This window comes from Rana temporaria, chromosome 2, assembly GCF_905171775.1.
Source record: "Rana temporaria chromosome 2, aRanTem1.1, whole genome shotgun sequence".
Classification (NCBI taxonomy): domain Eukaryota; kingdom Metazoa; phylum Chordata; class Amphibia; order Anura; family Ranidae; genus Rana; species Rana temporaria.
Window position 1 is genome coordinate 229,867,639 of NC_053490.1, and position 24,163 is coordinate 229,891,801.

The 24,163-nt window shown below is 45.1% G+C and overlaps 1 protein-coding gene across 2 annotated transcripts in view; it reads left to right on the forward strand.

Moving 5' to 3' along the window:
* OFD1 (OFD1 centriole and centriolar satellite protein) overlaps positions 1-24,163 on the forward strand; it is an 85,121-nt gene that overhangs the window by 15,813 nt on the left and 45,145 nt on the right. For both annotated transcript variants that reach the window (XM_040336529.1, XM_040336530.1), the window contains exons 6-13: positions 737-844; positions 2,431-2,567; positions 4,734-4,907; positions 8,951-9,057; positions 16,249-16,368; positions 17,361-17,434; positions 19,366-19,457; positions 23,612-23,801. In XM_040336529.1, the coding sequence (XP_040192463.1) occupies positions 737-844; positions 2,431-2,567; positions 4,734-4,907; positions 8,951-9,057; positions 16,249-16,368; positions 17,361-17,434; positions 19,366-19,457; positions 23,612-23,801 (1,002 nt within the window). The remainder of the gene's footprint in view (positions 1-736; positions 845-2,430; positions 2,568-4,733; positions 4,908-8,950; positions 9,058-16,248; positions 16,369-17,360; positions 17,435-19,365; positions 19,458-23,611; positions 23,802-24,163) is intronic.

The window sequence follows — 24,163 nt, forward strand, 5'->3', positions numbered from 1 at the left end:
GTGCGTATCACCTGAGGCTCTTCACTTCACTTTTACAACTTGGGTATGTAAGGGTTTATAACTACGTGTAAGTGAATTTCCCAGTTGGGAACACAAATGGCAATTAAAAAAAAAATATCAGAGATTCTAACCATTCCCTGTTCTACCCAAAATGGGGATTAACATTTCGGCCGCAATTCCACTAGTTGCTAGCTTTAGTCTCAGTCTCCATTAACCGTAGTTGCCTGTATTTACTTTTTTTAACAATTGCTGTATAAGCCGAGGCACCTAATTTTACCACAAAAAAATGGGAAAACTTATTGACTTGAGTATAAGCCTAGGGTGTCCATCTGCATGCCTCACTGTGTCCACGACAAGACTTACATTTAACATGGGAGTATATAGAAGGGGAGCCCGGCTTTGAAAAATTGGTGCTCCCTGGCCGTAGGTCCCCTAAACAGCAAACTTTGCTCACTTGTAGAGAAAGAGTGGGGCTATATGTGTGCCAAGTTTGGGGTCCAGGGGAGCTACGGCCAGTACCGGGTCCCTAAAGTCCGGGATATCAGGCGCAAAAAGGTGACTCGAGTATAAGCAGAGGGGGGCATTTTCAGCACAAAAAAATGCGCTGAAAAACTTGGCTTATACTCGCGTATATACGGTAACTTCATGTTTCCGTATTGATATATGTTGATCTTTACTTGGATAGTTATGTTTCACAATCCACATGGCTCAAGAATATATTTGTTTGAATTTACAGGCCTCCTTTTACAGATCTTGACAGAGCTGATAGATCACCACCTAAGCAAAGATGGCAGAGATGTCGACACTCAAACGGTCACAACATCACCATACCAAGAGTCAATTGGTACAGCTATTTTCATTTTTAAATGTAGCCCTTGACATGAAATTGGGCTTCCAGTTACAATAGAAACGCCCAGGAGTGGACTGACAACTCATGGGGCCCCCAGGCTTACAGATGGCCACCACACCAGGAGGCAGGGCAGCTAAAATCTCAGAATTTTGACATCAAAAGCATGCCGGTTTTGGACATATCAGGGACAGATGTAAAAAAAAAAACACAGATTTTTACATACTGTCCCTGGTTTTATTGAGCCTGGCAACCCTGATGGGGCCCCCTAGAGGCATGGGGCCCTCGGGCAGTGCCCAGGAGTCCCAATGGTCAGTCCGCCTCTTTCTAGAGAAATGTGATATTGCAGCTCTTTCTGTGAGATATACTGTAGATATCTGCAAGTATTTATTTTTTTGAAGAATGACTTTTCAGCTGTGAGCAATGCAAACCACAGGGGGATCAATGCTTCACTGTCTCCGATTCAGGGAGGGGTCTGAAGCAGTTGGGCATTTTATTTACACTGTGAAACCTGTTTATCATGTGCAAAGGTGATATGTTAATAATTGTGTTAATGGGTTTTATGAAATGAATGTCAGAATATTTTTGGGAAGTTGTACCTGATAACATTTTGAGTCATCGCCACCCGTCTTTATGTAGAGAACTGTAGGAGGTTATCTTTTATTTCATAATATGAAACCTCATTTTTCCATACAGCCTTGTGGCAATTGTTCTAAAAACCGTTGATTTAATTGCGTACTTTGATAGCCATAGGGGCAGATCCATGTAGAATTGCATGGGCGCAGCATATGGGAGATACGCTACGCCGCTGTAACTTACTTTTTGATGCTTCGAATCCAGAAAGAATTTGCACCGTAAGTTACGGCGGGGTAGTGTATCTCTTGCGGCGTAACGGCGCCTAATTCAAATCGGCGAGTAGGGGGGCGTGTTTCATTCAAATGAAGCGCGTCCCCGCGCGAACGAACTGCGCATGCGCCGTCCCTAAATTTCCCGCCGTGCATTGCGCTAAATGACGTCGCAAGGACATCATTGGTTTTGACCTGGACGTAAATTACGTCCATCCCGATTCACGAACGACTTACGCAAAAAAAAAATTAAATTATTCGCGGGAACGACGGCCATACTTAACATTGAGTACGCCACGAAATAGCAGCTTTAACTATACGCCGAAAAAAGCCGACTAGAGACGACGTAAAGGAATGCGCTGGCCGCTCGTACGTTCGTGGATCGTCGGAAATAGCTAATTTACATACTCGACGCGGAAAACGAAGGGAACGCCACCCAGCGGACGCCGAAGAATTGCATCTTGGATCCGAAGGTGTACGAAGCCGTACGCCTGTCGGATCTAACCCAGATGCCGTTGTATCTTGTTTTGAGACTTCACGCGGGAAATTTGAAAGTACGCCGGCGTATCAGTAGATGTGCCGGCGTACTCTCTCTGTGGATCTGCCCCATAGTCTCTAGTAAAGTAATGAAAATGGACAGTATTGTGGTTGAATTACTGTATACTGTTTTCAAGTTACCCAGCTTGCTTTTTGGATTTACAAAGTATTCCTAATAATCAAATGTTTCTCTTCATTTAGTGGAGAAACTTAAATTCATTGATGAACAGTTTGATGAACTGTATCCAAAGCGTCCTAAGTTTGAGTCCCTTGAAGGCAAACTGACTGGGTATCGCAGAGAACTTGAGGAACAACATCAGGAAGAGATGACTCTAAAGGTTAGTATGGTTAATACATGCTGGATGGGAAGACTCCTGCCTGTCCTCAGTCACAAAGGGACATTCAGCTGGATTGAAGCTATGTACATGGAGATGACTACTACCTTCTCTCTTCTCAGTGAGAATGACTGGCTGGGTCGCTTAGAAGTTATCCTAGGTAGAAGTTGAAACACCTATAGTATATTGGCAAAGTTGATCACTTACAAAGTCAGAAGTGGTCATTGTGAACCCAAAGTGTGACTTTATATGGCTGTACTTTACCAAAACCTTGGACTACACAAACAGCCCCTATTATGTATTGTATTCAGGGGTCAAGTCCTGGGGAAAAAAGTGTGGGAACTCCCCCATCCACTCCCCCACCAAAATTTAAAAAAATGATACGCTCATATGCATAATTACTAAACTAAATCCCACGATAACTCGCGGCAGACCTCCGCAATGTCTCCTGGGAACAATGACAAAAGCTCCCAGGAGACTTTGCGGTATCGAGGAAGTGACGGAATACCCGCACACTACCTGATGAATCCATATACAGGAAGCGGCCAGTAACATAAAGGATGTTTTTGAATAGAGAGAGCAGACTGCGCAAAGGACAAAACAATAACAAAGCTGCTGAACACTGAGGGTCAATAAGTCCTTGGTCAGAGTATGTAAAAAAAGCAGTGCAGCGCTACTAACAAAATGATGAAAGTCCAAAAAAAAATAATTAATCAAAATGAAGAGAGGATAAGGGTGACTTCTGGAACCTCAATAGGTGATCGGATGAAGACTCCTTATAAAACAGTCAAGTATCCTTAGATAAAAGTACAAGCCGCTCACCTTAGCAGATGGACCTGTGGGTGAGCAGCAGGTCAAATGCGCTGTCCCTCTAATAAGGGGGTATTATAAGATGATAACGGTGCCTCCTCGGTCGATCCTTTTCTCCAAACCGACTTTCAGTGGCGGATGGTCATCTGGTATACTCTCATGTAGTTGAATGGCATGAAAAAGTATAAAGTAGACACATAGTGCTCTCCGTATAGTAACCAAAATGCAATAAGTTTATTTAAAATAAAAGTACTCACAAAAGAGGCACTATATCCTAGTGCGTAGAATATGATCATATATCGATAAAATACCAAGTAGGTGGCTGTCCTGACATCAAAATTGGAAGCCCCCCGCACGCGTATCGTCCCAAGGTACAGGACTTCTTCAGCGGAAGTCCTGTACCTTGGGACGATACGCGTGCGGGGGGCTTCCAATTTTGATGTCAGGACAGCCACCTACTTGGTATTTTATCGATATATGCTCATATTCTACGCACTAGGATATAGTGCCTCTTTTGTGAGTACTTTTATTTTAAATAAACTTATTGCATTTTGGTTACTATACGGAGAGCACTATGTGTCTACTTTATACTTTTTCATGCCATTCAACTACATGAGAGTATACCAGATGACCATCTGCCACTGAAAGTCGGTTTGGAGAAAAGGATCGACCGAGGAGGCACCGTTATCATCTTATAATACCCTCTTATTAGAGGGACAGCGCATTTGACCTGCTGCTCACCCACAGGTCCATCTGCTAAGGTGAGTGGCTTGTACTTTTATCTAAGGATACTTGACTGTTTTATAAGGAGTCTTCATCCGATCACCTATTGAGGTTCCAGAAGTCACCCTTATCCTCTCTTCATTTTGATTAATTTTTTTGGACTTTCATCATTTTGTTAGTAACATAAAGGATGACTAAGGTTCCCCTGCCCCTGACAGTGACTCGAGCTGGGCATGGCCGCTTAGTGAGGGATTGGCTCGGCTGCTCTCGGCTGCTCTAGTCCTGCAAAGGGAACTGCGTTCCTGCTGTGAAAAAAGTGCAGGAACTCCGTTCCCGCAGGACTTGAGCCCTGATTGTATTGTTATGACACCGGAAGAGGTAATGGTAACTTCTTTACTCTTCTTGTAACCTGTAAACCTAACCTACCCCCTCACATACAGTTCCTTTAAAGTATTTGTACCCCTTGAAATTTTCTTATGTTGCAACCAAAAATGTAAATGTATTATATGTAATAGACCAACACAAAGTGGCACGTAATTGTGAAGTGGAAAGAAAATGATAAATGGTTATTAATTTTTTTTTTTTTTTACATGCACGTCTTTCTGTAGAAATAAGCAATATTTGTTTCTTTAACAGCTAAAACATTTCAAAGATGTTGACATTGCAAAAATTAAATTGGAAGAAAGAGAAAAATGTCAAAAGGAGATTTCTGATTTGCGGAGAGAATTGGAGAAAACGTACCAGTCCAAGACGGAGGGATTAGTGACACGAGAGAAGAACGCTGTAGAGAGGCTTCAAAGACAGCAGGAGGTTTGTATGACATAATAAATGTATTTTGATAAAGGTGTGTTCATCATACCTTGTATTTAGTAATTGTGTGACGGTTCCATTTTTAAAGAATTGTTTGGGCCTCATTTACACAGGCTTCAGCTTTATATACAATGCGTACAGCATGTTTTTACAAAAAACATTTTTAAAGCTTTACTAAACTTCGAGCAGCTTTGTTGCTTTTGGGTGTTTCTTGTTTGCTGGCCATCTGTTTCCACAAATACCTGGATTCCCTGCATGCTTTGCAGATCCTCCTACTGTTTACTTACAATTCCCAATGACTAAATATCGCATGCTTTACTGCCTGAAAGCAATGATTCCTGTACGGACACCCCCTCCTGGAAATTCTCCCCTAAGCACCTCTGTAGCTCAGAAGGCAGGCTCTGTGAAATGTGTGACACAGCAGTGCTTAATTACAGGACATAGGGATTATGTGTCCCGAAATTCAAGGAAGTAAATATGTGGGGGTCTTCACATAGTAAGGTTATAAAAGAGAAGTGTGACTTTCTTAAAAATAAAATAAAAATGTACTGACCTAGGTGGATGCAGCATCTGCCCCCCCCCCGACAGCTCTGTAGTGAGAGCTGAGCGATCAAACATCACTGATCGCTCAGTTCTCCGTAGAGTACCACGACTGTCAGTCCTCGCTCTCTGCTCTGCCCCTCCAGTGATCACTGGAGAGCTGGGCTGTGGAGGAGGCAGGAGGGACTGGTTCAGGTTCTCAGCGGAGTGGCTAAGTCAGGTGTCAATCCAGGGTTCTGATGGATCCCAACCATATGGTCGGGACTTTTTCAGAGCCTGAACCATCTGCAACTTCAGCTAAAAACAGGTCACAGGAGTGCATCACTAACTACATCACTGTGATCCATAGGAGAAGTATAGCCAAAATAGTTTTGCCCATACTTCTTTACTAGGCGTAGGCTAGAAATAGTGGAAATAAATGTATGATTTAAATTTTTCACCATAGATATACTGTAACACAGATCTTAAAGGGAGTGCCGGATATTGCGTTCTGTTAAATGCACCCACTAGCAGACTTCAATACACTTCAGCACTGCTTGAAACAAAATCAAAGTCATTTAAACAATGCGACCGACCGCACTCCAATTTTCAGAGATATGTTTAACACTCTTGAGCTGAAGGCTGGTTTTGAAAGTTTCAACAAAGCTGTCCAAAGCTTTATTAATTCTTGATATATGTTCAACATGCTCAAACTGGAGATGGGAGGTTGCATTCAACATTTCCACAAAGCTGCTTGAAGCTTGCTGAAAGCTTTGCAAATGCTTTGTAAAAGCTTACTGTATACAATGCTCTCTTACAAGCTGAAGCCCGTCAACAAGGCCTTAAAAATGTAGAATTAAAGCTCATTTACTTCTGTTTTCATTTAGTAATAAAGACAACAGGCAAATAATTTTGAACGTTTGAGTATGTTATCAACAAAATGTGATAATCAGAAAAGACCTCAACCGTGCCACAATCATGTTCACCTCAACATCATATTGAAACAATTTTTTAGACATAATTTATCCAAACTTTAGAGACCTGTCTGTGTTGCCTGTAGTAAGCAAATATACACTGTATTACCAAAAGTATTGGGACGCCTGCCATTACACGCACATGACCTTTATTGGCATCCCAGTCTTGGTCCATAGGGTTTAATATTGAGTTGGCCCACCCTTTGCAGCTAGAACAGCTTCAACACTTCTGGGAAGGCCGTCCACAGGGTTTTTCGAGTGTGTTTATGGGAATGTTTGACCATTCTTCCAGAAGCGCATTTGTAAGGTCAGGCACTGATGTAGATGAGAAGCCCTGGCTCACAGTCTCCACTCTAACACACTAATTCATCCTAAACGAGTTCTATCGGGGTTGACCTCAGGATTCTGTGCAGGCCTGTAAAGTTCCTCCACCCCAAAGTCGCTCATCCATGTCTTTATGGACCTTGCTTTGTACACTGGTCCAAATCACTCGGTGGAGGGGGTGATTATGGTGTGGGGTTATTTTGTGTTGTTGGGCTTGGCACCTTGGTTCCAGTGAAGGGAACATTTAAGGTGTCTGCATACCAAGACATTGGACATTTTCATGCTCTCAACTTTGTGGGAACAGTTTGGGGATGGCCCCTTCCTGTTCCAACATAACTGTGCACAAACAAGGTCCATAAAGACCTAGATGAGCGAGTTTGGGGTGGAGGAACTTGACTGGCCTGCAGAGTCCTGATAGAACACCTTTTGGATGAATTGGAGTGGAGACTGCGAGCCAGGCCTTCTCTTCCAACATCAGTGCCTGACCTCACAAATGCACTTCTGGAAGAATGGTCAAACATTCCCATAGACCCACTCCTAAACCTTGTGGACAGCTTTCTCAGAAGAGTTGAAGCTGTTTATAGTTGCAAAGGGTGGGCCAACTCAATTTTGAACCCTATAGATGAAAACTGGGATGCCATTACAGTTCATATGCATGTAAAGGCATGTGTCCCAATACTTTTGGTTATATCATATGTCTGCTTTCATTTTCTAGACAGCTGTTTAAGGATTGGAAGCTTTTTGGTTGCTATTCACAATACAATTTTAGTTTCATTCCCTGTGGTCTGTTTCCTCAGCCATGTCCCAATAAAATGACACAAAGAGGTTTTCATCTAGCTAAAGGAAACGCAAGAGACAAAAAGGATAAAAAAACAACCCACCTTCCTCTTGGCTTCTTTCTTTTCCTGCAGCAGACCTTTCTGTCATCAGGCAGGTGTAAGTCACCTTGTCCAAGGTCATACAGTGGGGACCTGGGAGTATCCATGGGACATAGGCACATGGTATTATGCTCTACTTTTCCATCATGTAAAACTGGGCCTGAACATTTTACCAACCGGGGAGCTAGAGGTGCTTTGTCTTTCATCCAGCGGGTTCATTGAAAGAAGGGTGGAAAAAGTCCTGTTCTGGACAATGGGAATAGGTATGGGTGTCATTCTGTAATCATGGTGATCCACTTCACAGTCAGATGGCCAAGCAGCAGGTATGCCTAGGTTGCACAATGCAATAAAAAGAGATTCCTTTCAGAAAAGGCAGAGGTTTAAAAGGGTATTTAGTAGATGAATTTGGTTTTCAGGGCCTTCCTGGTATCAATGAATGATTCATGGTAATGTTACATGATCCATTAAATCCACCAGTTCATGCTCAATTAGGGAACTAACTGGCTTGTTGGCATTTTCACAGCCCTCTTTTGCTGTAGGCCAGCATCAAATAGCGCTGCACTGTAGGATTTTTAAGTAGTCCTGCATGGTATGAATTAAAACTGAATTTCAGGAATTCCACTACTTTTTATAATACCCCCGGAACACAAATATTGCTGTAGTGAACGATGCTGATCCTTCTAAGCTGTGCATCTTGAACAGGAGAGTTTCTGCAGCTGCTGTGCCTTCTCCTCCTCTCCTCCTGCCCAATCACAGAAGCCTTGGTATTATGTGAACACATTGACAAAATACAAAGGCTTCTGTGAATGGGCAGCAGAAGAGGCAGGCATAGCTGCTCTTTCTGTTTCTCTGTTACCCCCTCCTCCCTGGGGGAGCCAATCGGCAAAGCCTTCTTCTTCTCTTTTTGAGATGTTTTAGGAGAAAATTATTGGGTTGGATATGGTACCTAATGTAAAAACGAAATGTGTGCATTTTTCGGGAACCTACATTACTTGCATGGGTATGATCTTCTTTTTTTTTTTTTTCTGGTATTTCTAAGTGTGTGCATTTTCAGAAGCTCTTTTTTTACTAGGTGCATGGTATGATTTTTTTCTAACCAAAGCCAATGTCTACATTAGTAATTATTAGTAATGGAGTTTCAACTGAATAAAAACTAAGTAGTCTAACGTGGATCAGTTATTGGCAAATTGTAAATCTCTATCAGCTGCGAAACTACAAGTCCCTATTTTATTTTCCAGTTCCCTGGCTGACTGTACAGAAAATTTGATTGGCAGGGCATGTTAAGAATCGTAGTTACAAAACCACTAGATATCTATAGGTGTTTATCACTTTCATTTTGTGTTCACAGATTGAATCCAAGGAAGTGTATGCACAGAGGCAAATTCTGCTGAAGGAGATTGAGGTGGTACGGAATCGAGAAATCGAACTTCGACAACGAATGGAAGCTTTTGAGTTGTATGGTTTATGATTATCATTATCGTTATCGTTTTTTTATATATTTTCTTTCTTTCATTGTTAACTGGTATATGCACAGTGAGGAATTAAACTTCAAGGACCTATTGGTTATTACCTCTCCAGGCTTGGTCCCTTCCAGATCAGCTCTGCCCAGTGTGATTCTTCCTAGCAGCATTGAATGTTCTGAATAATTTCTTTATCGTACATCACGGGACACAGAGCAGCATAGCCATTACATATGGGTTATATAGTGTACCTTCAGGTGATGGACACTGGCACTCTCCGACAGGAAGTTCCCTCCCTATATAACCCCCACCCATAGTGGGAGTACCTCAGTTTTTTCGCCAGTGTCTTAGGTGTTGGTGCACGTTGAAGGTTGTGCCTGCAGTTTGTCCTTGGGACCAAGGCCAGCCGACCGGATCCGTCCAAGGTGCTTCATAGCCAAAGTGAACGGTACCCGGGCCCCAATTCGTGGATGGGGTTTTGCCTATAATGCCTCTCCTTGGAGGGCTGGACTCTGGGTTCCAGGACTGGGTTTTTTAACCTATGAATACCTGCTGCCAGTAGTGCTGTATAGGTCCAGGTGTGTGGTGTTCCTGACTTGGACCCCGGTCCCTGAAGGTCTATGACCATACCCACGGTGAAGGGGGAAGATTGGGCCTCTTGCATGAGCAATACCCTGCGGCGTGGAAAGGTAAGCGGGGGGCCTACGGAACTTGGTTTGTCAGTGGGCTCCCCACAGGGGGACTCTGGGGGAAAGCCTTTTTATGCCTCTGTGCATGGGCTAAAGAGAAACCACAAAGTCTGCATGACTGGATGGCTCAAACACCCAGGTATACTGTTCCTCTGGCTGGGCTAATAGACTGCTGCTGCTGCTACAAGGTGTTTTTTTGCTCCATGAGATGTAAAAGGGGAGCATGTCAGGTAAAATACTTACTTCCTGATGTCTGTGTGTGCTTCCAGCAGCTCCTGGGCTCCTCTCCCCACATGGCTTCCTGCTTCCTGCAGAGCGGCGTCGGGAGCGCGCGCACTGTTATAGGCGCCGACGCTGCGTGGAGGGGGCGGGGGACGCCCGGGGAGTTCCCTCCCCTCTGTACATCAGAGGGGAAAACTCTATTTAGCCTGTCAGTCTGCTGAAGGCTGTGAAGGGACACGGAGCAGCGATGCTGAGCTGAGCAGGATAGGTTTGCCTATGTTATGCTGACACAGTGACACCTAGTGGCCGTTTTTTTGTACACACCTTGCTAAAGAGCTGTTTAAGCTCATATTTTCTCTGGAAAGCCGGTGTACTAAGTAGCAGTCAGAGTACTTTTATTATTAGGTACTCTCCTAGCCCAGCATTAAGGGAAGCAATATTAGGATGTGATTAAGCCCTTGGGGCTCAATATTGTTTTCTCTTGTTAGGTTTTGGGAAGTTTAGTTTCTGTCTAACATTACCCTAGCCTAATTTTTTCCTCATTTATATAAATGTGTGTTTTCCTCCAGCTATTACAGTTAGTTGTATATTAGCGGAGTATCTCAGATTTGTTTATCATGGCTCCTAAGGGTGCAGGGAACGCTAAAAATGCTAAAAGTGTTAAAAAGCCGAAGGGTTCCCCATCGGGCTCGGAGGATATTTCCCAGAATCCACCTGCCCCTACCTCCCCGGAGGATCCGGAGGTTGCTGCCCTGGGTGAGCCATCGGGGTTGCTAGGGGCTATGGCGGGCCCTATTCAACCAACTCCTTCCTATGTCACGGAAGAGATGTTAGCCTCCACCTTGGGTGGATTTGAAAAAAGGATGGCCGCTCTTATTACGGCCTCTTTATCCGGGAAGAAGCGGGCTAGATCCCCGTCTCCCAGGTTTGAATCTCCTGAGGAAGATGTCCTTTTCACTGAGGAATTGGAAGATACAGGAGACCAGGCTGAGGATCACCTGGACCATTTAGGTTCTGAGGATTCTACTATAGAAGAACCTTTTTCAGCTTCTCACGCAGAAAAATTGTGGGTTCAGTCCTTAACGGATATGGTGCGGTCAGCCTTTAAAATGCCTTTGCCTCAGCCTCTGGCTTCCGCTGTTTCCTCATTGGGCTCCCTAAAAGCGCCCCAAGCCAACCTGGTGTTCCCGGTCCATCCTTTGTTAAAGAACCTGATATTTCAGGACTGGGTTAAGCCAGACAGGATTTTTTTGCCTCCTAAAAGGTTCGCAGTTATGTACCCTTTAGAGGAGGAGTTTTCAAAAAAATGGGCTGTCCCCACTGTTGACGCAGCCATATCATGTGTCAATAAAGCTTTAACGTGTCCAGTGGACAATATTCACATGTTCAAAGATCCTGTGGATAAAAGGCTTGAGACCTTACTGAAGGCATCCTTTGCCACAGCGGGGGCAGTGGTCCAGCCAGCTGTAGCTGCCATTGGCGTCTGCCAGGCTTTTAAAGACCAGGCCAAGCAGGCCCTAAAGGACCTCCCGGCTCAACAGGCTCAGGACTTGGCCGACCTACCTAGAGCTTTATGTTTCGCGGTAGACGCTATCAAGGATTCAATCCAACAGGCATCCCGCCTATCCCTGTATTTGGTTCACATGAGAAGATTACTTTGGTTAAAGAACTGGTCTGCAGAAACCCCCTGCAAAAAGCTCCTTACAGGATTCTCCTTTCAAGGAGAGAGATTGTTTGGAGAAGATCTTGACAAATATATTCAAAAGATCTCTAGTGGTAAGAGCACCCTCTTGCCGGTTAAGAAAAGGTTCCGGGGTCCCTTTAAGCGTCCAACCTCTCCAGTTCCAGGGCCCTCATTCTCTAGGCAGTATCGACGGCCTCCTGGACGCGCAGCTGCAAACAGGCCACAAGGCCAACCTGCAGGGAACAAGAGACCGTGGAACCGTAAGCCGGTTAAGGCTGCCCCTAAGGCAGCCTTGTGAAGGGGCGCCCCCACTCTCTCGAGTGGGGGGAAGACTCCGGTTGTTCTCGGAGTTGTGGGGGGCCAAAGTTACCGACCAATGGGTTCTGTCCTCAGTGACTCAGGGGTACAAGCTGGAGTTTCGGGAGTTCCCCCCTCCTCACTTTCAAACGTCAAGACTTCCAGGCGATCCTCAAAAGCAGGCATCACTTCTGTCCGCCCTAGAGCGACTCCTATCTCAAGGAGTGATTATGGAAGTACCAGCAGGGGAGCAAGGACAAGGGTTTTACTCAAACCTCTTCATTGTCCCGAAGCCAAACGGCGACGTCAGGCCTATACTGGACCTAAAGTCATTAAACCGCTTTTTAAGAGTCCGGTCCTTTCGAATGGAGTCCATTCGTTCGGTGGTGGCCGCCCTCCAAGGAAAGGAGTTCTTGGCCTCCATCGATATAAAGGACGCATACCTGCACGTTCCGATATTCCCAGGTCATTACAAGTATCTGCGTTTTGCCCTAAACTATCGGCATTTTCAGTTCGTGGCTCTTCCGTTCGGACTAGCCACGGCCCCTCTGGTTTTTACGAAAATCCTGGCCCCCGTGTTAGCCATCCTAAGGGAACAGGGCATTCTGATCATGGCCTACTTAGACGATCTTCTGGTAGTCGACCACTCAGCGGCCGGCTTAAATCGGGCAGTGTTGCTAGCAGTAAACTGCCTAGAGTCCCTGGGTTGGGTTCTAAACCGGGACAAATCGGCCCTACAGCCCACAAGAAGGTTGGAGTATCTAGGTCTGATTTTAGATACAAGACGACAACGGATCTTCCTGCCCCAGTCCAGAGTGGACTCGATAAGGGAGTTAATCCACTTAGTCCTAAGCAGCACAAGGCCATCTATACGCCTCTGCATGCGCCTGTTGGGAAAGCTAGTGGCCACCTTCGAGGCAGTACCCTATGCCCAGATCCATTCTCGGAGGTTACAGAGAGCGATTCTCACGGCCTGGGACAAAAGACTCCAGGCCTTGGATCTTCCCATTTCCCTTCCCTATGCGGTAAGGCAGAGTCTGTGTTGGTGGCTAGTCACAAAAAATCTTCTGAAAGGAAGATCGTTCAATCCCCCCTCATGGAGGATAGTAACCTCGGATGCCAGCCTATCAGGCTGGGGTGCAGTCCTAGACGATTTAACCCTACAGGGGAAATGGTCAAGGGCAGAATCAGCCCTACCCATAAATGTCTTAGAGATCCGAGCAGCTCGGTTGGCTCTTTTGGGCTGGACGGAGGTTCTGCAGGGCTCCCCAGTAAGGGTACAATCCGACAATGCCACTGCCGTAGCTTATATAAACCACCAGGGTGGCACCAGGAGTCAGGCAGCCCAGAGGGAGGTAGATTGGATCTTTTTATGGGCAGAAGCCCATGTCCCCTGCATCTCAGCTATCTTTATCCCCGGGGTGGACAATTGGCAAGCGGACTTTCTCAGCCGCCAACAGATGTCCCCAGGGGAGTGGTCCCTCCACCCCGAAGTGTTCCAGGACATTTGCCGGAAGTGGGGTACCCCGGAGGTGGACGTTATGGCGTCCAGATTCAATGCCAAAGTAGCAAAGTTTGTCTCCCGAACGAGGGATCCATTGGCCTGCGGCACGGATGCCTTGGTGTGCCCTTGGCATCAGTTTGTGCTAATCTATGCCTTCCCTCCAATACGGATGCTACCCCGTCTTCTTCACAGAATTCAAAGGGAACGCAAGCCAGCGATTCTAGTGGCCCCAGCGTGGCCCCGAAGACCTTGGTACTCCTTGATAAAAAGGATGACCGTAGAGGAGCCTTGGGTCCTCCCTCTACGTCCGGACCTCCTCTCACAAGGGCCATTCCACCACCCTGCCTTACAGGCCCTAAATTTAACGGCCTGGCGGCTGAGTCCCTGATTCTCAGAAACAGAGGCCTTTCAGGGCAGGTCGTTTCCACCCTTATAAACGCAAGAAAACCAGTTTCCAGGTTAATATACTATAGGGTGTGGAAGGCCTATATTACCTGGTGTGAAACCAGGAAATGGGATCCCCGCAAATATACCATTGGGAGAATCCTGGAGTTTTTACAGTTGGGAGTGGAAAAAGGTTTGGCGGTCGGCACAATCAAGGGGCAGGTGTCTGCCTTGTCGGTCTTCTTCCAGAGACCTTTGGCTGCCCATTCCTTAATGAAATCCTTTTTACAAGGTGTTATTCGGGTGAATCCCCCGATTAAAGCTCCCCTGTATCCTTGGGATCTAAATTTGGTTCTATCGGCCTTGCAAAGGCAGCCTTTTGAGCCCTTGTCCGCGATCCCTTTGGTCCTTTTGACTAGGAAACTAGTGTTTCTGGTGGCCATGGCATCCGCCAGAAGAGTGTCGGAGTTGGCAGCCTTGTCATGTAAGGCACCTTATTTATTAATGCATAAGGACAGGGTCGTTTTGCGGCCACTTCCGTCCTTCCTGCCTAAGGTGATATCGAATTTTCACCTTAATCAAGATGTGATTCTTCCATCATTTTTTCCAAAACCTTCTTCTAAGGAAGAGAGGTTACTACATTCCTTGGATGTAGTTAGAGCTGTAAAGATTTACTTGGAAGCTACAGCCCAGATTCGTAAGACGGACGTCTTATTCATTCTGCCGGAAGGGCCCAAAAAGGGCCAGGCAGCGTCTAAGGCCACTATTTCTAAGTGGATTAGGCAGACGATTATACAGGCCTATGGCCTGAAGGGGAAGAGTCCACCCTTGTCGGTTAAGGCTCATTCCACTAGAGCTATGAGTGCCTCTTGGGCAGCGTATCACCAGGTCTCTATGGCCCAGGTCTGCAGGGCAGCAACCTGGTCATCTGTCCACACATTTGCAAAATTTTATCAAATGGACGTTAGGAGGAACGCTGATTCAGCTTTTGGGCAGGCGGTACTACGGGCCGCAGTTTAATCTCCTCTTGTCCGGTGGCACCTCCTGTTTGGTTTTTTCTGGTTGTCTCCCTCCCCTCATGGAGCATTGCTTGGGGACATCCCATATGTAATGGCTATGCTGCTCTGTGTCCCGTGATGTACGATAAAGAAAAAGGGATTTTTAATAACAGCTTACCTGTAAAATCCTTTTCTTGTAGTACATCACGGGACACAGAGCTCCCACCCCTCTTATGGGGAATTTTGGGATGCATATTGCTTGCTACAAAACTGAGGTACTCCCACTATGGGTGGGGGTTATATAGGGAGGGAACTTCCTGTCGGAGAGTGCCAGTGTCCATCACCTGAAGGTACACTATATAACCCATATGTAATGGCTATGCTGCTCTGTGTCCCGTGATGTACTACAAGAAAAGGATTTTACAGGTAAGCTGTTATTAAAAATCCCTTTTTTTGGCCAAAACAGGGAGATTGCTCGTTTGACAAGCATGGGCGTTTTATGAAATCGGTGGACCTGTGTGCAAGATCCTACATTGAGCCCCATTGCTATATAAATAAAATAAAAAAGTGTGCTTAGTGCACCATGGTGAAGAGTGGACATGGTTTTCTTTGTGCATGCCAAGAAAAACAGGAATGTGGTGCCCCTGCAGTGAACTTTGTGTGTGGCCAAATTGCATTAATAGTGTAAGGGGCTTAAAGGGAGGTGGTTAAAAAACAAAAGCCTTCTTGTACCCATAATGTATGCTTAGATTGTTGTGCCACAAGTAAGAGTCTCACAGACATGTACAAACCTTGGCATAGTATTAAAACTCTCCCACTACATATGATTTTCTTGTACACTGAATATATACAGGGAGCCAACACTGTCTGAACCTATCTTTATAGAAGAACTTAATTAAAATAGTCAGGGGGCTGCTTAGTAACCAGCAACTGTTGAGAGTGAGTACTTTGGTCAGAAGTATGTAATATACTATATAATCTTTAACCTGTATAGTGCAGGACTCTAAGTTGGCCATAGAGTGCTGAACAGATTCCTTAGTCCACACAAATTTAGCTGGATGGAGGAATCCTTCCAAGACATTGTCTGTCCCCCAGTAATCCCCGCCACTCTGTTTCCCATTACAGTCCCCCACCCCCAGGTCACTCTGTTCCCCAGTGCAGTCATCCCAGGCCAGTCTGTTCCTCAGTGCAGTCATCCCAGGCCAGTCTGTTCCTCAGTGCAGTCATCCCAGGCCAGTCTGTTCCTCAGTGCAGTCATCCCAGGCCAGTCTGTTCCCCAATGCAGTCCCTCCCGTTATGTATGCTGAGCCACGCATGCACAGCTCATTGACCATTTATTGTAATGGGCTTTAGTGTGGGAGCGCAGAACCTTTTTATTAATATCTTTTTGTAAACCTTTTTCTTTTAGTGCCCAAAGGTTACAGGAAGAGAAGAACAAAACCATGGATGATTTTCTCAGGAAGAGGGAGCTGGAAGTAAAGAACATTGAAGACACATTTGAGCAGAAGTTAAAGAATGAACTCTTACGGTCTGAATATTTAAGTGACTATAAATCTCTCTGAACTACTACTTCTTCCCTTCCTTTTTTTTTTTTTTTTTGATCTTAAGCCTAGTAGTAATAGATTTTCATCTGAAAATTCGCATCAGATTACTTGGCAAATGTCATTCAAGTGTACTTCAAAAATGTGAAGTAAAACCACATTCACTGTTAGAAATGAAATGTTAAAGCTGAACTCCAGGCAGTTTTCTTTTTCCCATAGAAAGTGGCTGTGCAGGCACTGCATGGGTTAACTGCTCGTATAGTCAAGGGGTGACCAGAAAGCTGTATACTCGGCCAATCCTAAATTCCAGCGGCAAACTGCACTACCTTACGATCAAGTGGTGCACTGTTTCTGGCATTGCATGTCCAGAGCAAGTCTATGGGCGTGATGACGTCAGGAACTGTCCACCACACAAGGGGGCAGGAGCTGCCGGTACCGGTCTTGTGCTGGGAGGATCAGATGATTTGGTAAGTATAGCTTATTCTCCCAGTGGTCTCCAAACTGCGGCCCGAGGGCCGAATATGGCCCTCTGCTTGCCTTTTTCTGGCCCTTTGGGCACTATTCCTCCCACTGATACAAGACACTATTCTGCCACTGTCCACCAACAATGGGGCATCATTTCTCCCACTGACACCAAAAATGGGGTACTCCCACTGATGCCAGGAAGATTTCCACTCCTGCTGGCCATAGTCCGGCCCTCCTCTAGTCTGAAGGACAATAAACTGGCCCTTTTTTTTAATGTTTGGAGACCCCTGTCCTAGACAAAAACAAGCAGAAATATTTGTCAGGAATTCAGCTTTTACTTTATTATATTTATTTTATGTGTATAATAACATTTACAGGCTCTCAGACCTTGATCTTCTCTTATTTGAGTTTGTTCTGGTTCACACCACTGTTTATGGACACCGTTCTTAAATGTATTTTTCTTTTCATTGTGTTGATATTGTCATCGGGAAACCAATACTTTAATTTATTATAGATATCAAATTGAACTGAAGGAAGAATATTTAAAGAAATCCCAAAAAGTCAATGAAGACGAGAAAAAAAACAGAGGTAGCACTTCTTTTGTAGTTTTAATATTAATGTTGATTAACCACTTCTGGTCTCTGGGATGTGTTTATTCTTTGCAAGTTGTGCTACATCGCTTTTTGGATATATCAGTTTAATAAGGTTAGAATCACTTATGGGTGTTGGCTAGCAACTTTTTCAAATAATTTAGTTTACATATTATTGGATTGTGCAGATTGAATGTCGGTACACTCTCTAGGACAGGGGTGCCCAACCTTTTGAAGAGCGAGGGCCACTTAAGCAAATTGGTAACCAGTCAAGGGCCACAATGAGCGGAGTGGGCGGATGACAGGTCGTGGCTACCATATAGGCCCTCCTATCCGCCCAGATTAAAGGGGATGAATTCTCTTCTGTTTTTCGGATTGGAGGTAGGCGGGAGTAAACAGACATCTGTTGCTCTATAGAGGTGAATTGAGGGTCCCATTTGGTCGGGCTGATCATGTGAAAAGGGCCTAAGACTGCTTTCACACTGATGTGCTGCGGTTTACCCACACCGCGGGTGCACATGTCTATCCTGTGGGTTAGCTGAACTTTGCCATAGACTCCACCTGTGGCAAAAGCCAGCGCTGTAGAGGAAGCATCGGCTTGTGGGGCTCTGCTCTGCAGCCGCTTTCTTCCTCTACCACCAACTTCATTCACAACACTGATGCTGTGGTATGGCGGGTCTGCAACCTGCGATCTGGGCTTGCCAACCCTCCATTCCAGAGAAGGAGGTCGGGGGCCACATCAGAGGGCTCCGGGGCTACATGTGGCCCCTGGGCCACTGGTTGGCCACCCCTTCTCTAGGATGTTCCTGTACGTCCTTTGGAAACAAGGGATTGATTATACCAGGATTATGGCTACAGCTGTAACCATGATTCTTGGATACAAATTTGGAGCCAGCAATGGGCTTTCATGTATCAGTGACCTGAGCAGCTCTACGGTTGCTTGATCACTTTTTTGCAGGATAGAAATTTGCACTATTTCCCCATCAACACAGATAGTGCTGACAGTGGAATCTCTACTGCTGAGCAATTGTCCCCGCCAGGAAAATACAGCGATTTATTGCTAGCGCAAGCAGCCGTTGGCAATAATCGTAAGAGAATCTGGCAGGCTGGTTGTACCCAAGTTGATCAATCAATCGATCAACTTGGTACATTCAACCTGCCCATTAACAGGTCCAATCTAGACTGGTTCCTGCTGAACTGGCCCAGATTCAAACTGTTTATAGTCAGTCTTGAATGAAGCCAAAAGTTATATGTTTTACGTCCCTTCCAGTATTAGTTGATTGGCTGTCTGGCACAGGCCAGTAGACAATCAAATCTCAGTTTGATCAGCTGCCTTGGAGGCCAGTACCTGTCACGGGCAAAAAATGTTGTTACATCCCTTGTGAGGACAATAGATTTGATAACCATTTTTTTTTTTTTAACGAAACTGCATAAAAACAAATTGAATGAAATAATATATTTGAATGCACACATAGGTCCCCATATGCGAAGCTTACATTTAACTCTAAACTGGTAAGCTGTAAAGGCTTCTTAAAGCATCACCTATGGAGATTTTTAGGTACTGTAGTTTATCGCCAGTTCACGGGCATGCAAAATTAAAAATCTTGACATGTTTGGTATCTGTTTTCTTGGCGCAACATCATCTTTTTATGTATTGCCAAACATTTGGTATTTTTATTGTTTGTTGTGCATTAAAATTAATGTAAAGTGGTTGTAATAGAATTGCACCCCTATACTCTTCTTTATGGGTCCGCTGCTGTTGCTCCTGGCTCCTCCTCTCTCTTGCTGGTGCCCCAGTAGGAAACCGATTCCCGTGGGGGCATTCGTATGTAATAAAGTAATTTTCTAGGAAAATAAATGCTTGATTGATTGATTTATTTATTTTAATTATTTTTTGTTTTTTTATTCTGTTTTGTGCTCTATGATTAGAGGAAGCAGCAAGGTTACGTGAAGACAAAATTGTCGTCAGCATGAAGAAGCAAGAACTAGAGCAGACCATTTCCCGAACGAAACACCTAGAGGTAGCTGGCTTTTAAACCTTTTTCTCTTCAGAATGTCCAAAAATTGTACTAGGCCATTGTTGAATAAACACAAAGGGAACCTAAAGTATGCGCAGTTACTTGGCTCTGAGGAAGGGGGTGCGGTCCCGAAACACGTCAGTTTTACCCCTTGATGTGATATGGCACATGTGTCCACACTGCTCAACCTTGTCTGGTTTTATGGCTCATTTACAGTTGCCACTTTGCGAGCTGGTTGGTAAGTAGGCTTGATTTTTTTTCCTGGGCATTCCCCAGGCCTTTGTTGATATCCGTTTCAGCCTTTCAATGCTGCTTACTGCATCGGCCAGCTATAGATGAGGGTGGTGGACAAGTTTGTTTCACCTGTGGTGTGTGTATTGGTCCAGCAGCGCACCAGAACCTTTGCAGCCATTGTGCTACATGCTGGGGGTTTGGTGTGCTCCTGTACCTTTTAAGAAGGGGTGGGCTGCCCTTTGGTCCACCTGTCCTCATCTATCCATCAGAATGCATGTGCCTCCATTGTGGGACCACAGACTCCTCCAGGGTGCCGTGACGTGGCTCACCTATTCGTTTGCAAATGCGCGCGGACAAAACCCCTGTTTTTAACGCATACAGTTAGCGCCCTCAAAATTTCAACTCGCCTGCTCGCATTTGGCGAGTTGAAATAAGTTGAGAGTGAGCATGGAGCAGGGTTGCCAACTGTGTGTTACGGACGACTGCTGCCCATAAAATATATGGCCGCAGGCAGGCTTTATAACTGTGCAAGCACAGTGCTGAGGCCGGCCCAGGCTCAGGCAGGGGGCAGACAGTCGGGCGTATAGTTGGTGACATCACGGCGGCGGCGTCTTTTATGAATTACAGGCTGCCGCAAGGGTAGCTGGACCAGCCTGAGAACACGGCGGCCTGAGTGCGGAGGTATCGCATTTGTTACGGAGGAGGAGGAGGCCGAGTACAGGAGAGGCGGGGAGCAGAGATCGGGCGGGGATGGTACAGTTTTCCTCCCCACTAGAAGGTAAGACCCGCCGGGGAGAGGGAGGCATGCAAGTCCCAGACAGCAATGCGTGCAGAGCCGTGCCAAGGTATTGTGGGAATTGAAGCTCACTACTAATTATGTCCAATCAGAGTGTACAGGAGCTGTGCTTCTACCCACTACCTGCCTATAAAGTGCTGGGACTTGAAGTTCCACATCTGCAGAGCTGCATGCTGACAGGAGAGACCAAATGGCCGTACACTGTCCAGTCTGATTGCAGATGACCATAAACTGTACAATTAGATTGTACAATCTCCTGTAAGTTGGCCATACACTGTACAATCATATTGTACAGTGTATGGCCGTTTTACAGGAGATTGTACAATCAGATTGTACAGTGTATAGCCATCTTGCAGGAGATTGTACAATCTCCTGTAAGATGGCCATACACTGTACAATCTCTTTTAAAGTGAATCTTCAGTCCCGCTCTGGACAGTCTTCTGCCCCTCTGGTGTCTAAGTAGATGTGCTGATGAAAGAACCAGTTGGCACATCTGCCCACACACAAGGCCTGGAAAGGATTCGGGTATAAGGGGGAACTCTGCAGACCCCGACATAAAGGGGAACTCGGATGTAAAGGGCATAACTGCAGAGAGCAGACTCTGATGTAAGTGGAAAGTCTAATAAGGGAAACGCAGACCATAATGTTGGGGGGGGGGGGTGGGGGGGAAGCTGCAGACTCTGATATAAGGGACAACTTTGTGGACTGTGATGTAAAGGGAACTCTGTAGTCTGATGCTTTATGTTAATATTGTTAAAATGTATTTTCGTAACTTAATTCTGCAAATAACATTTAACAGTATAATTTCATGAGATCATTTATGAGGGCGTGTTTAGGGGTGGGGCAGGGTGGGGAAACTGGTGGCAAGTGACTCTTGAGGCCTGGCTAGTAGCTCAGGACTTGAAATTTTGAGCCCTGCTGTTAGACTGGTTAATTGGTTGTCTGCGAGCTGGTTGGTAAGTAGGCTTAATTTTTTTTTCTGGGCATTCCCCAGGCATTTGACACTTTGAGTACCCACTTTTTATTGATATTACTATTCAATAAATGTTGGTAATGCACTAGGTGCGTTTGCCTTCCATTTTCTTTTTTATGTGCAATTACTTGAATTCAGACTGGAGGCTACCGTTTGATCAAAAACAAACCTGCTGAAAAGATTTGGAACAAAAGCAGCTGCCTGGACAATGATTTATGGAATTACCAAAGTTATCATATGACAAAAGCCAACATCGTGGAAACACTAGGTTTTACTTAAAGCTGAACTGGTGGAAATTAAATGACAAAGTAATGCAGTGCTCTAATCATGAACACATTATTACATGCGTTTTTTAAATACAAGCTTTAATTTGATCTGGTATTAGCATCATGCAGGCTAATGTGCTGACAAGAAGTATACTGAAAGGAGGAGAGAGCAGAGCGACCAGAAATTAGCTCATTACAGTCCTGATTCTCCCTTCACTGCCCAGTCACAGGCTCACAGAAACTGGGTTGAATGATTCTGGCCATCAGACTTGGAATGACTAGCAGCATGGAAAACACTGCAGAAGAAATTTCTGGATTAAGTGCCGGTTCACACTAGCCCGATGTGAAACCAGCGCGATTCCCGTGCCAGTTCCCACATCGCATACGTTAGGGTTTCCCATTGAAGAATAAGGCCAGGACTCAGGAATTGGAACAGGGACCTCCCCCAGAGGTCAGAAGGTGGGTTCCCAAAGGTTATGGGGTGTGGCTGACCCACCCCCACCAAAGTGTACCACCTACCCCAACTAAGTCGGGGAATGAACAAGTCGGGGAACTATTAGTTAACCCTGCCCTCCGTGAACCACTGCAGGTGTCAATAGAAAGTTAATGATACCCCCAGATCGGTTTGGATATTGCAAACTGTCAAATGGTGCAGGAATCGGATCACATGGGTGTGAACACTCATGTGATCCGCTTCCAGTGCGTACACACGGTGGTTTCACACTGGGCGATGTTGGACATCGCATGTGCTTCGCACCGCACTGCTGTGCAGATCACATGCAATGTTTGTGCAGATGCAAATTCTGCCATATAGATTGTATGACTGAATTTGCATCTCATTTGCACCAAAATGGTACAGGACATTTTTTTTTTTTTTTGGTCCGCACTAGCTTCCAACACCCGATGGGTGTTCACACCTATGCAATCCGATATCTGCAACATATGACAGTTCGCACTGCGATATCTGAACCAATCTGGTGGTGTCATTAACTTTCTATTGACACCCTCAGCAGTTTGCATAGGGCAGTGTGAACTGCCTGCATGTCCTATGCAATGCGGAAACCGGTACTGAAATGGTGCTGGTTCCCTCATCTCGCTAATGTGAACTGGCACTAAAGCAGAATATTAACACAATCTGGGTTTGGTATTTTTTTTTTTTTTAATGGGCTATTCATTTTTATGTTTTTGGCTGCTTCTGCTTTACTACTCCTGCTTTTTTGGGTAATATTTTGTTCAGACTTGGCTGTAATGCTTTACAACTCAACCATTCTAATCCAGTACACCAAGCAGAATAAATAAACATTCAGTAGAATATCGATTACAAGCATTATCCAGCGTTTTTGATTATGGGACAGTAGTATATCAAGTAGGGCACACACCAGTGGCAGTGCGTCCATAAAGGGCGCACAGGCACCTGAGTTACAGCGGCGGGGTATTTTTTGGAAGCTCCTGATTAGAGCCGTAGATAAACAGCGGGCGCCATGCTAGTCGCTTGCTGTTCACTGAATGTTGCATTAGGATCGTTTTCCTAACACTGACCTGCCTCTCAGCCAATCGGGTGCTCGGGTCTGTTACCTGATTGGCTGAAACAGGCGCTGTGATTGGACGCCTGATAGAGAGGACGGGAGAAGACCTCAAGGAGCGTGGAGGATGTCACCGTGACCCGCTGCGAGACGGGTAAGTGCCAGGCGATGCAAGCTGGCAGCATTTGATGGGGCACACTGGTGGCATTGATGGGCACAGTGGCTGAAATTGATGTTGTTTTTTTTTTGTTTATAGTTTCTGAAATTTTTCATATGAAAACAGTACACATCAAACAAAAATAGTTTTTGTTCTGTTCCTGCATGAAAATTCTAGTTTGAAATGTTCCTATTGGTTGTTGTTAAAGATGGAAGTGGACACTTTGAGAGCTCAGCTGTCAACAGTCACCCATCAAAACCACCATCTGACTGACAAGTTGAAGGAATTTGCTGACTACCCCCTGGTGCAGGAAGAGAAAGTGGAGCTTCAGGCACAAGTCAAGTTACTGAAACAGCAACTGGAAAATCTGCAGAGAGAAAATCACATACTGAGAGAAAGTGAGTTTATACTGCATTCTAGTAGTTATTACTGTATGCTATTTGTGGAATATTTTATTGCATAGAGCTGTTATTATACACACGCAAAGATTTCTATGCCTTACCTTGTCTCAAAATTGAGATGAGCCCCGTCTTTGTCTGAATTGTGCCTTTAGCTGCTTCAGTAGCAGCCTAAAATACCCCATTAACAAGCCATTTTCATTATTTTGCGCAGTGATAGTTTGGCTGACGAATATTCCATTTTGCAACACTGTACCCAAATTCGTTTTTTATTTCTTCTTCTTCTCCTTCCCCTTTTTTTTTTTTTAAGCTTTCTTTTGGTAGAATTTAATAACCGCTAGGGTTTTTATAATTTTGCTATT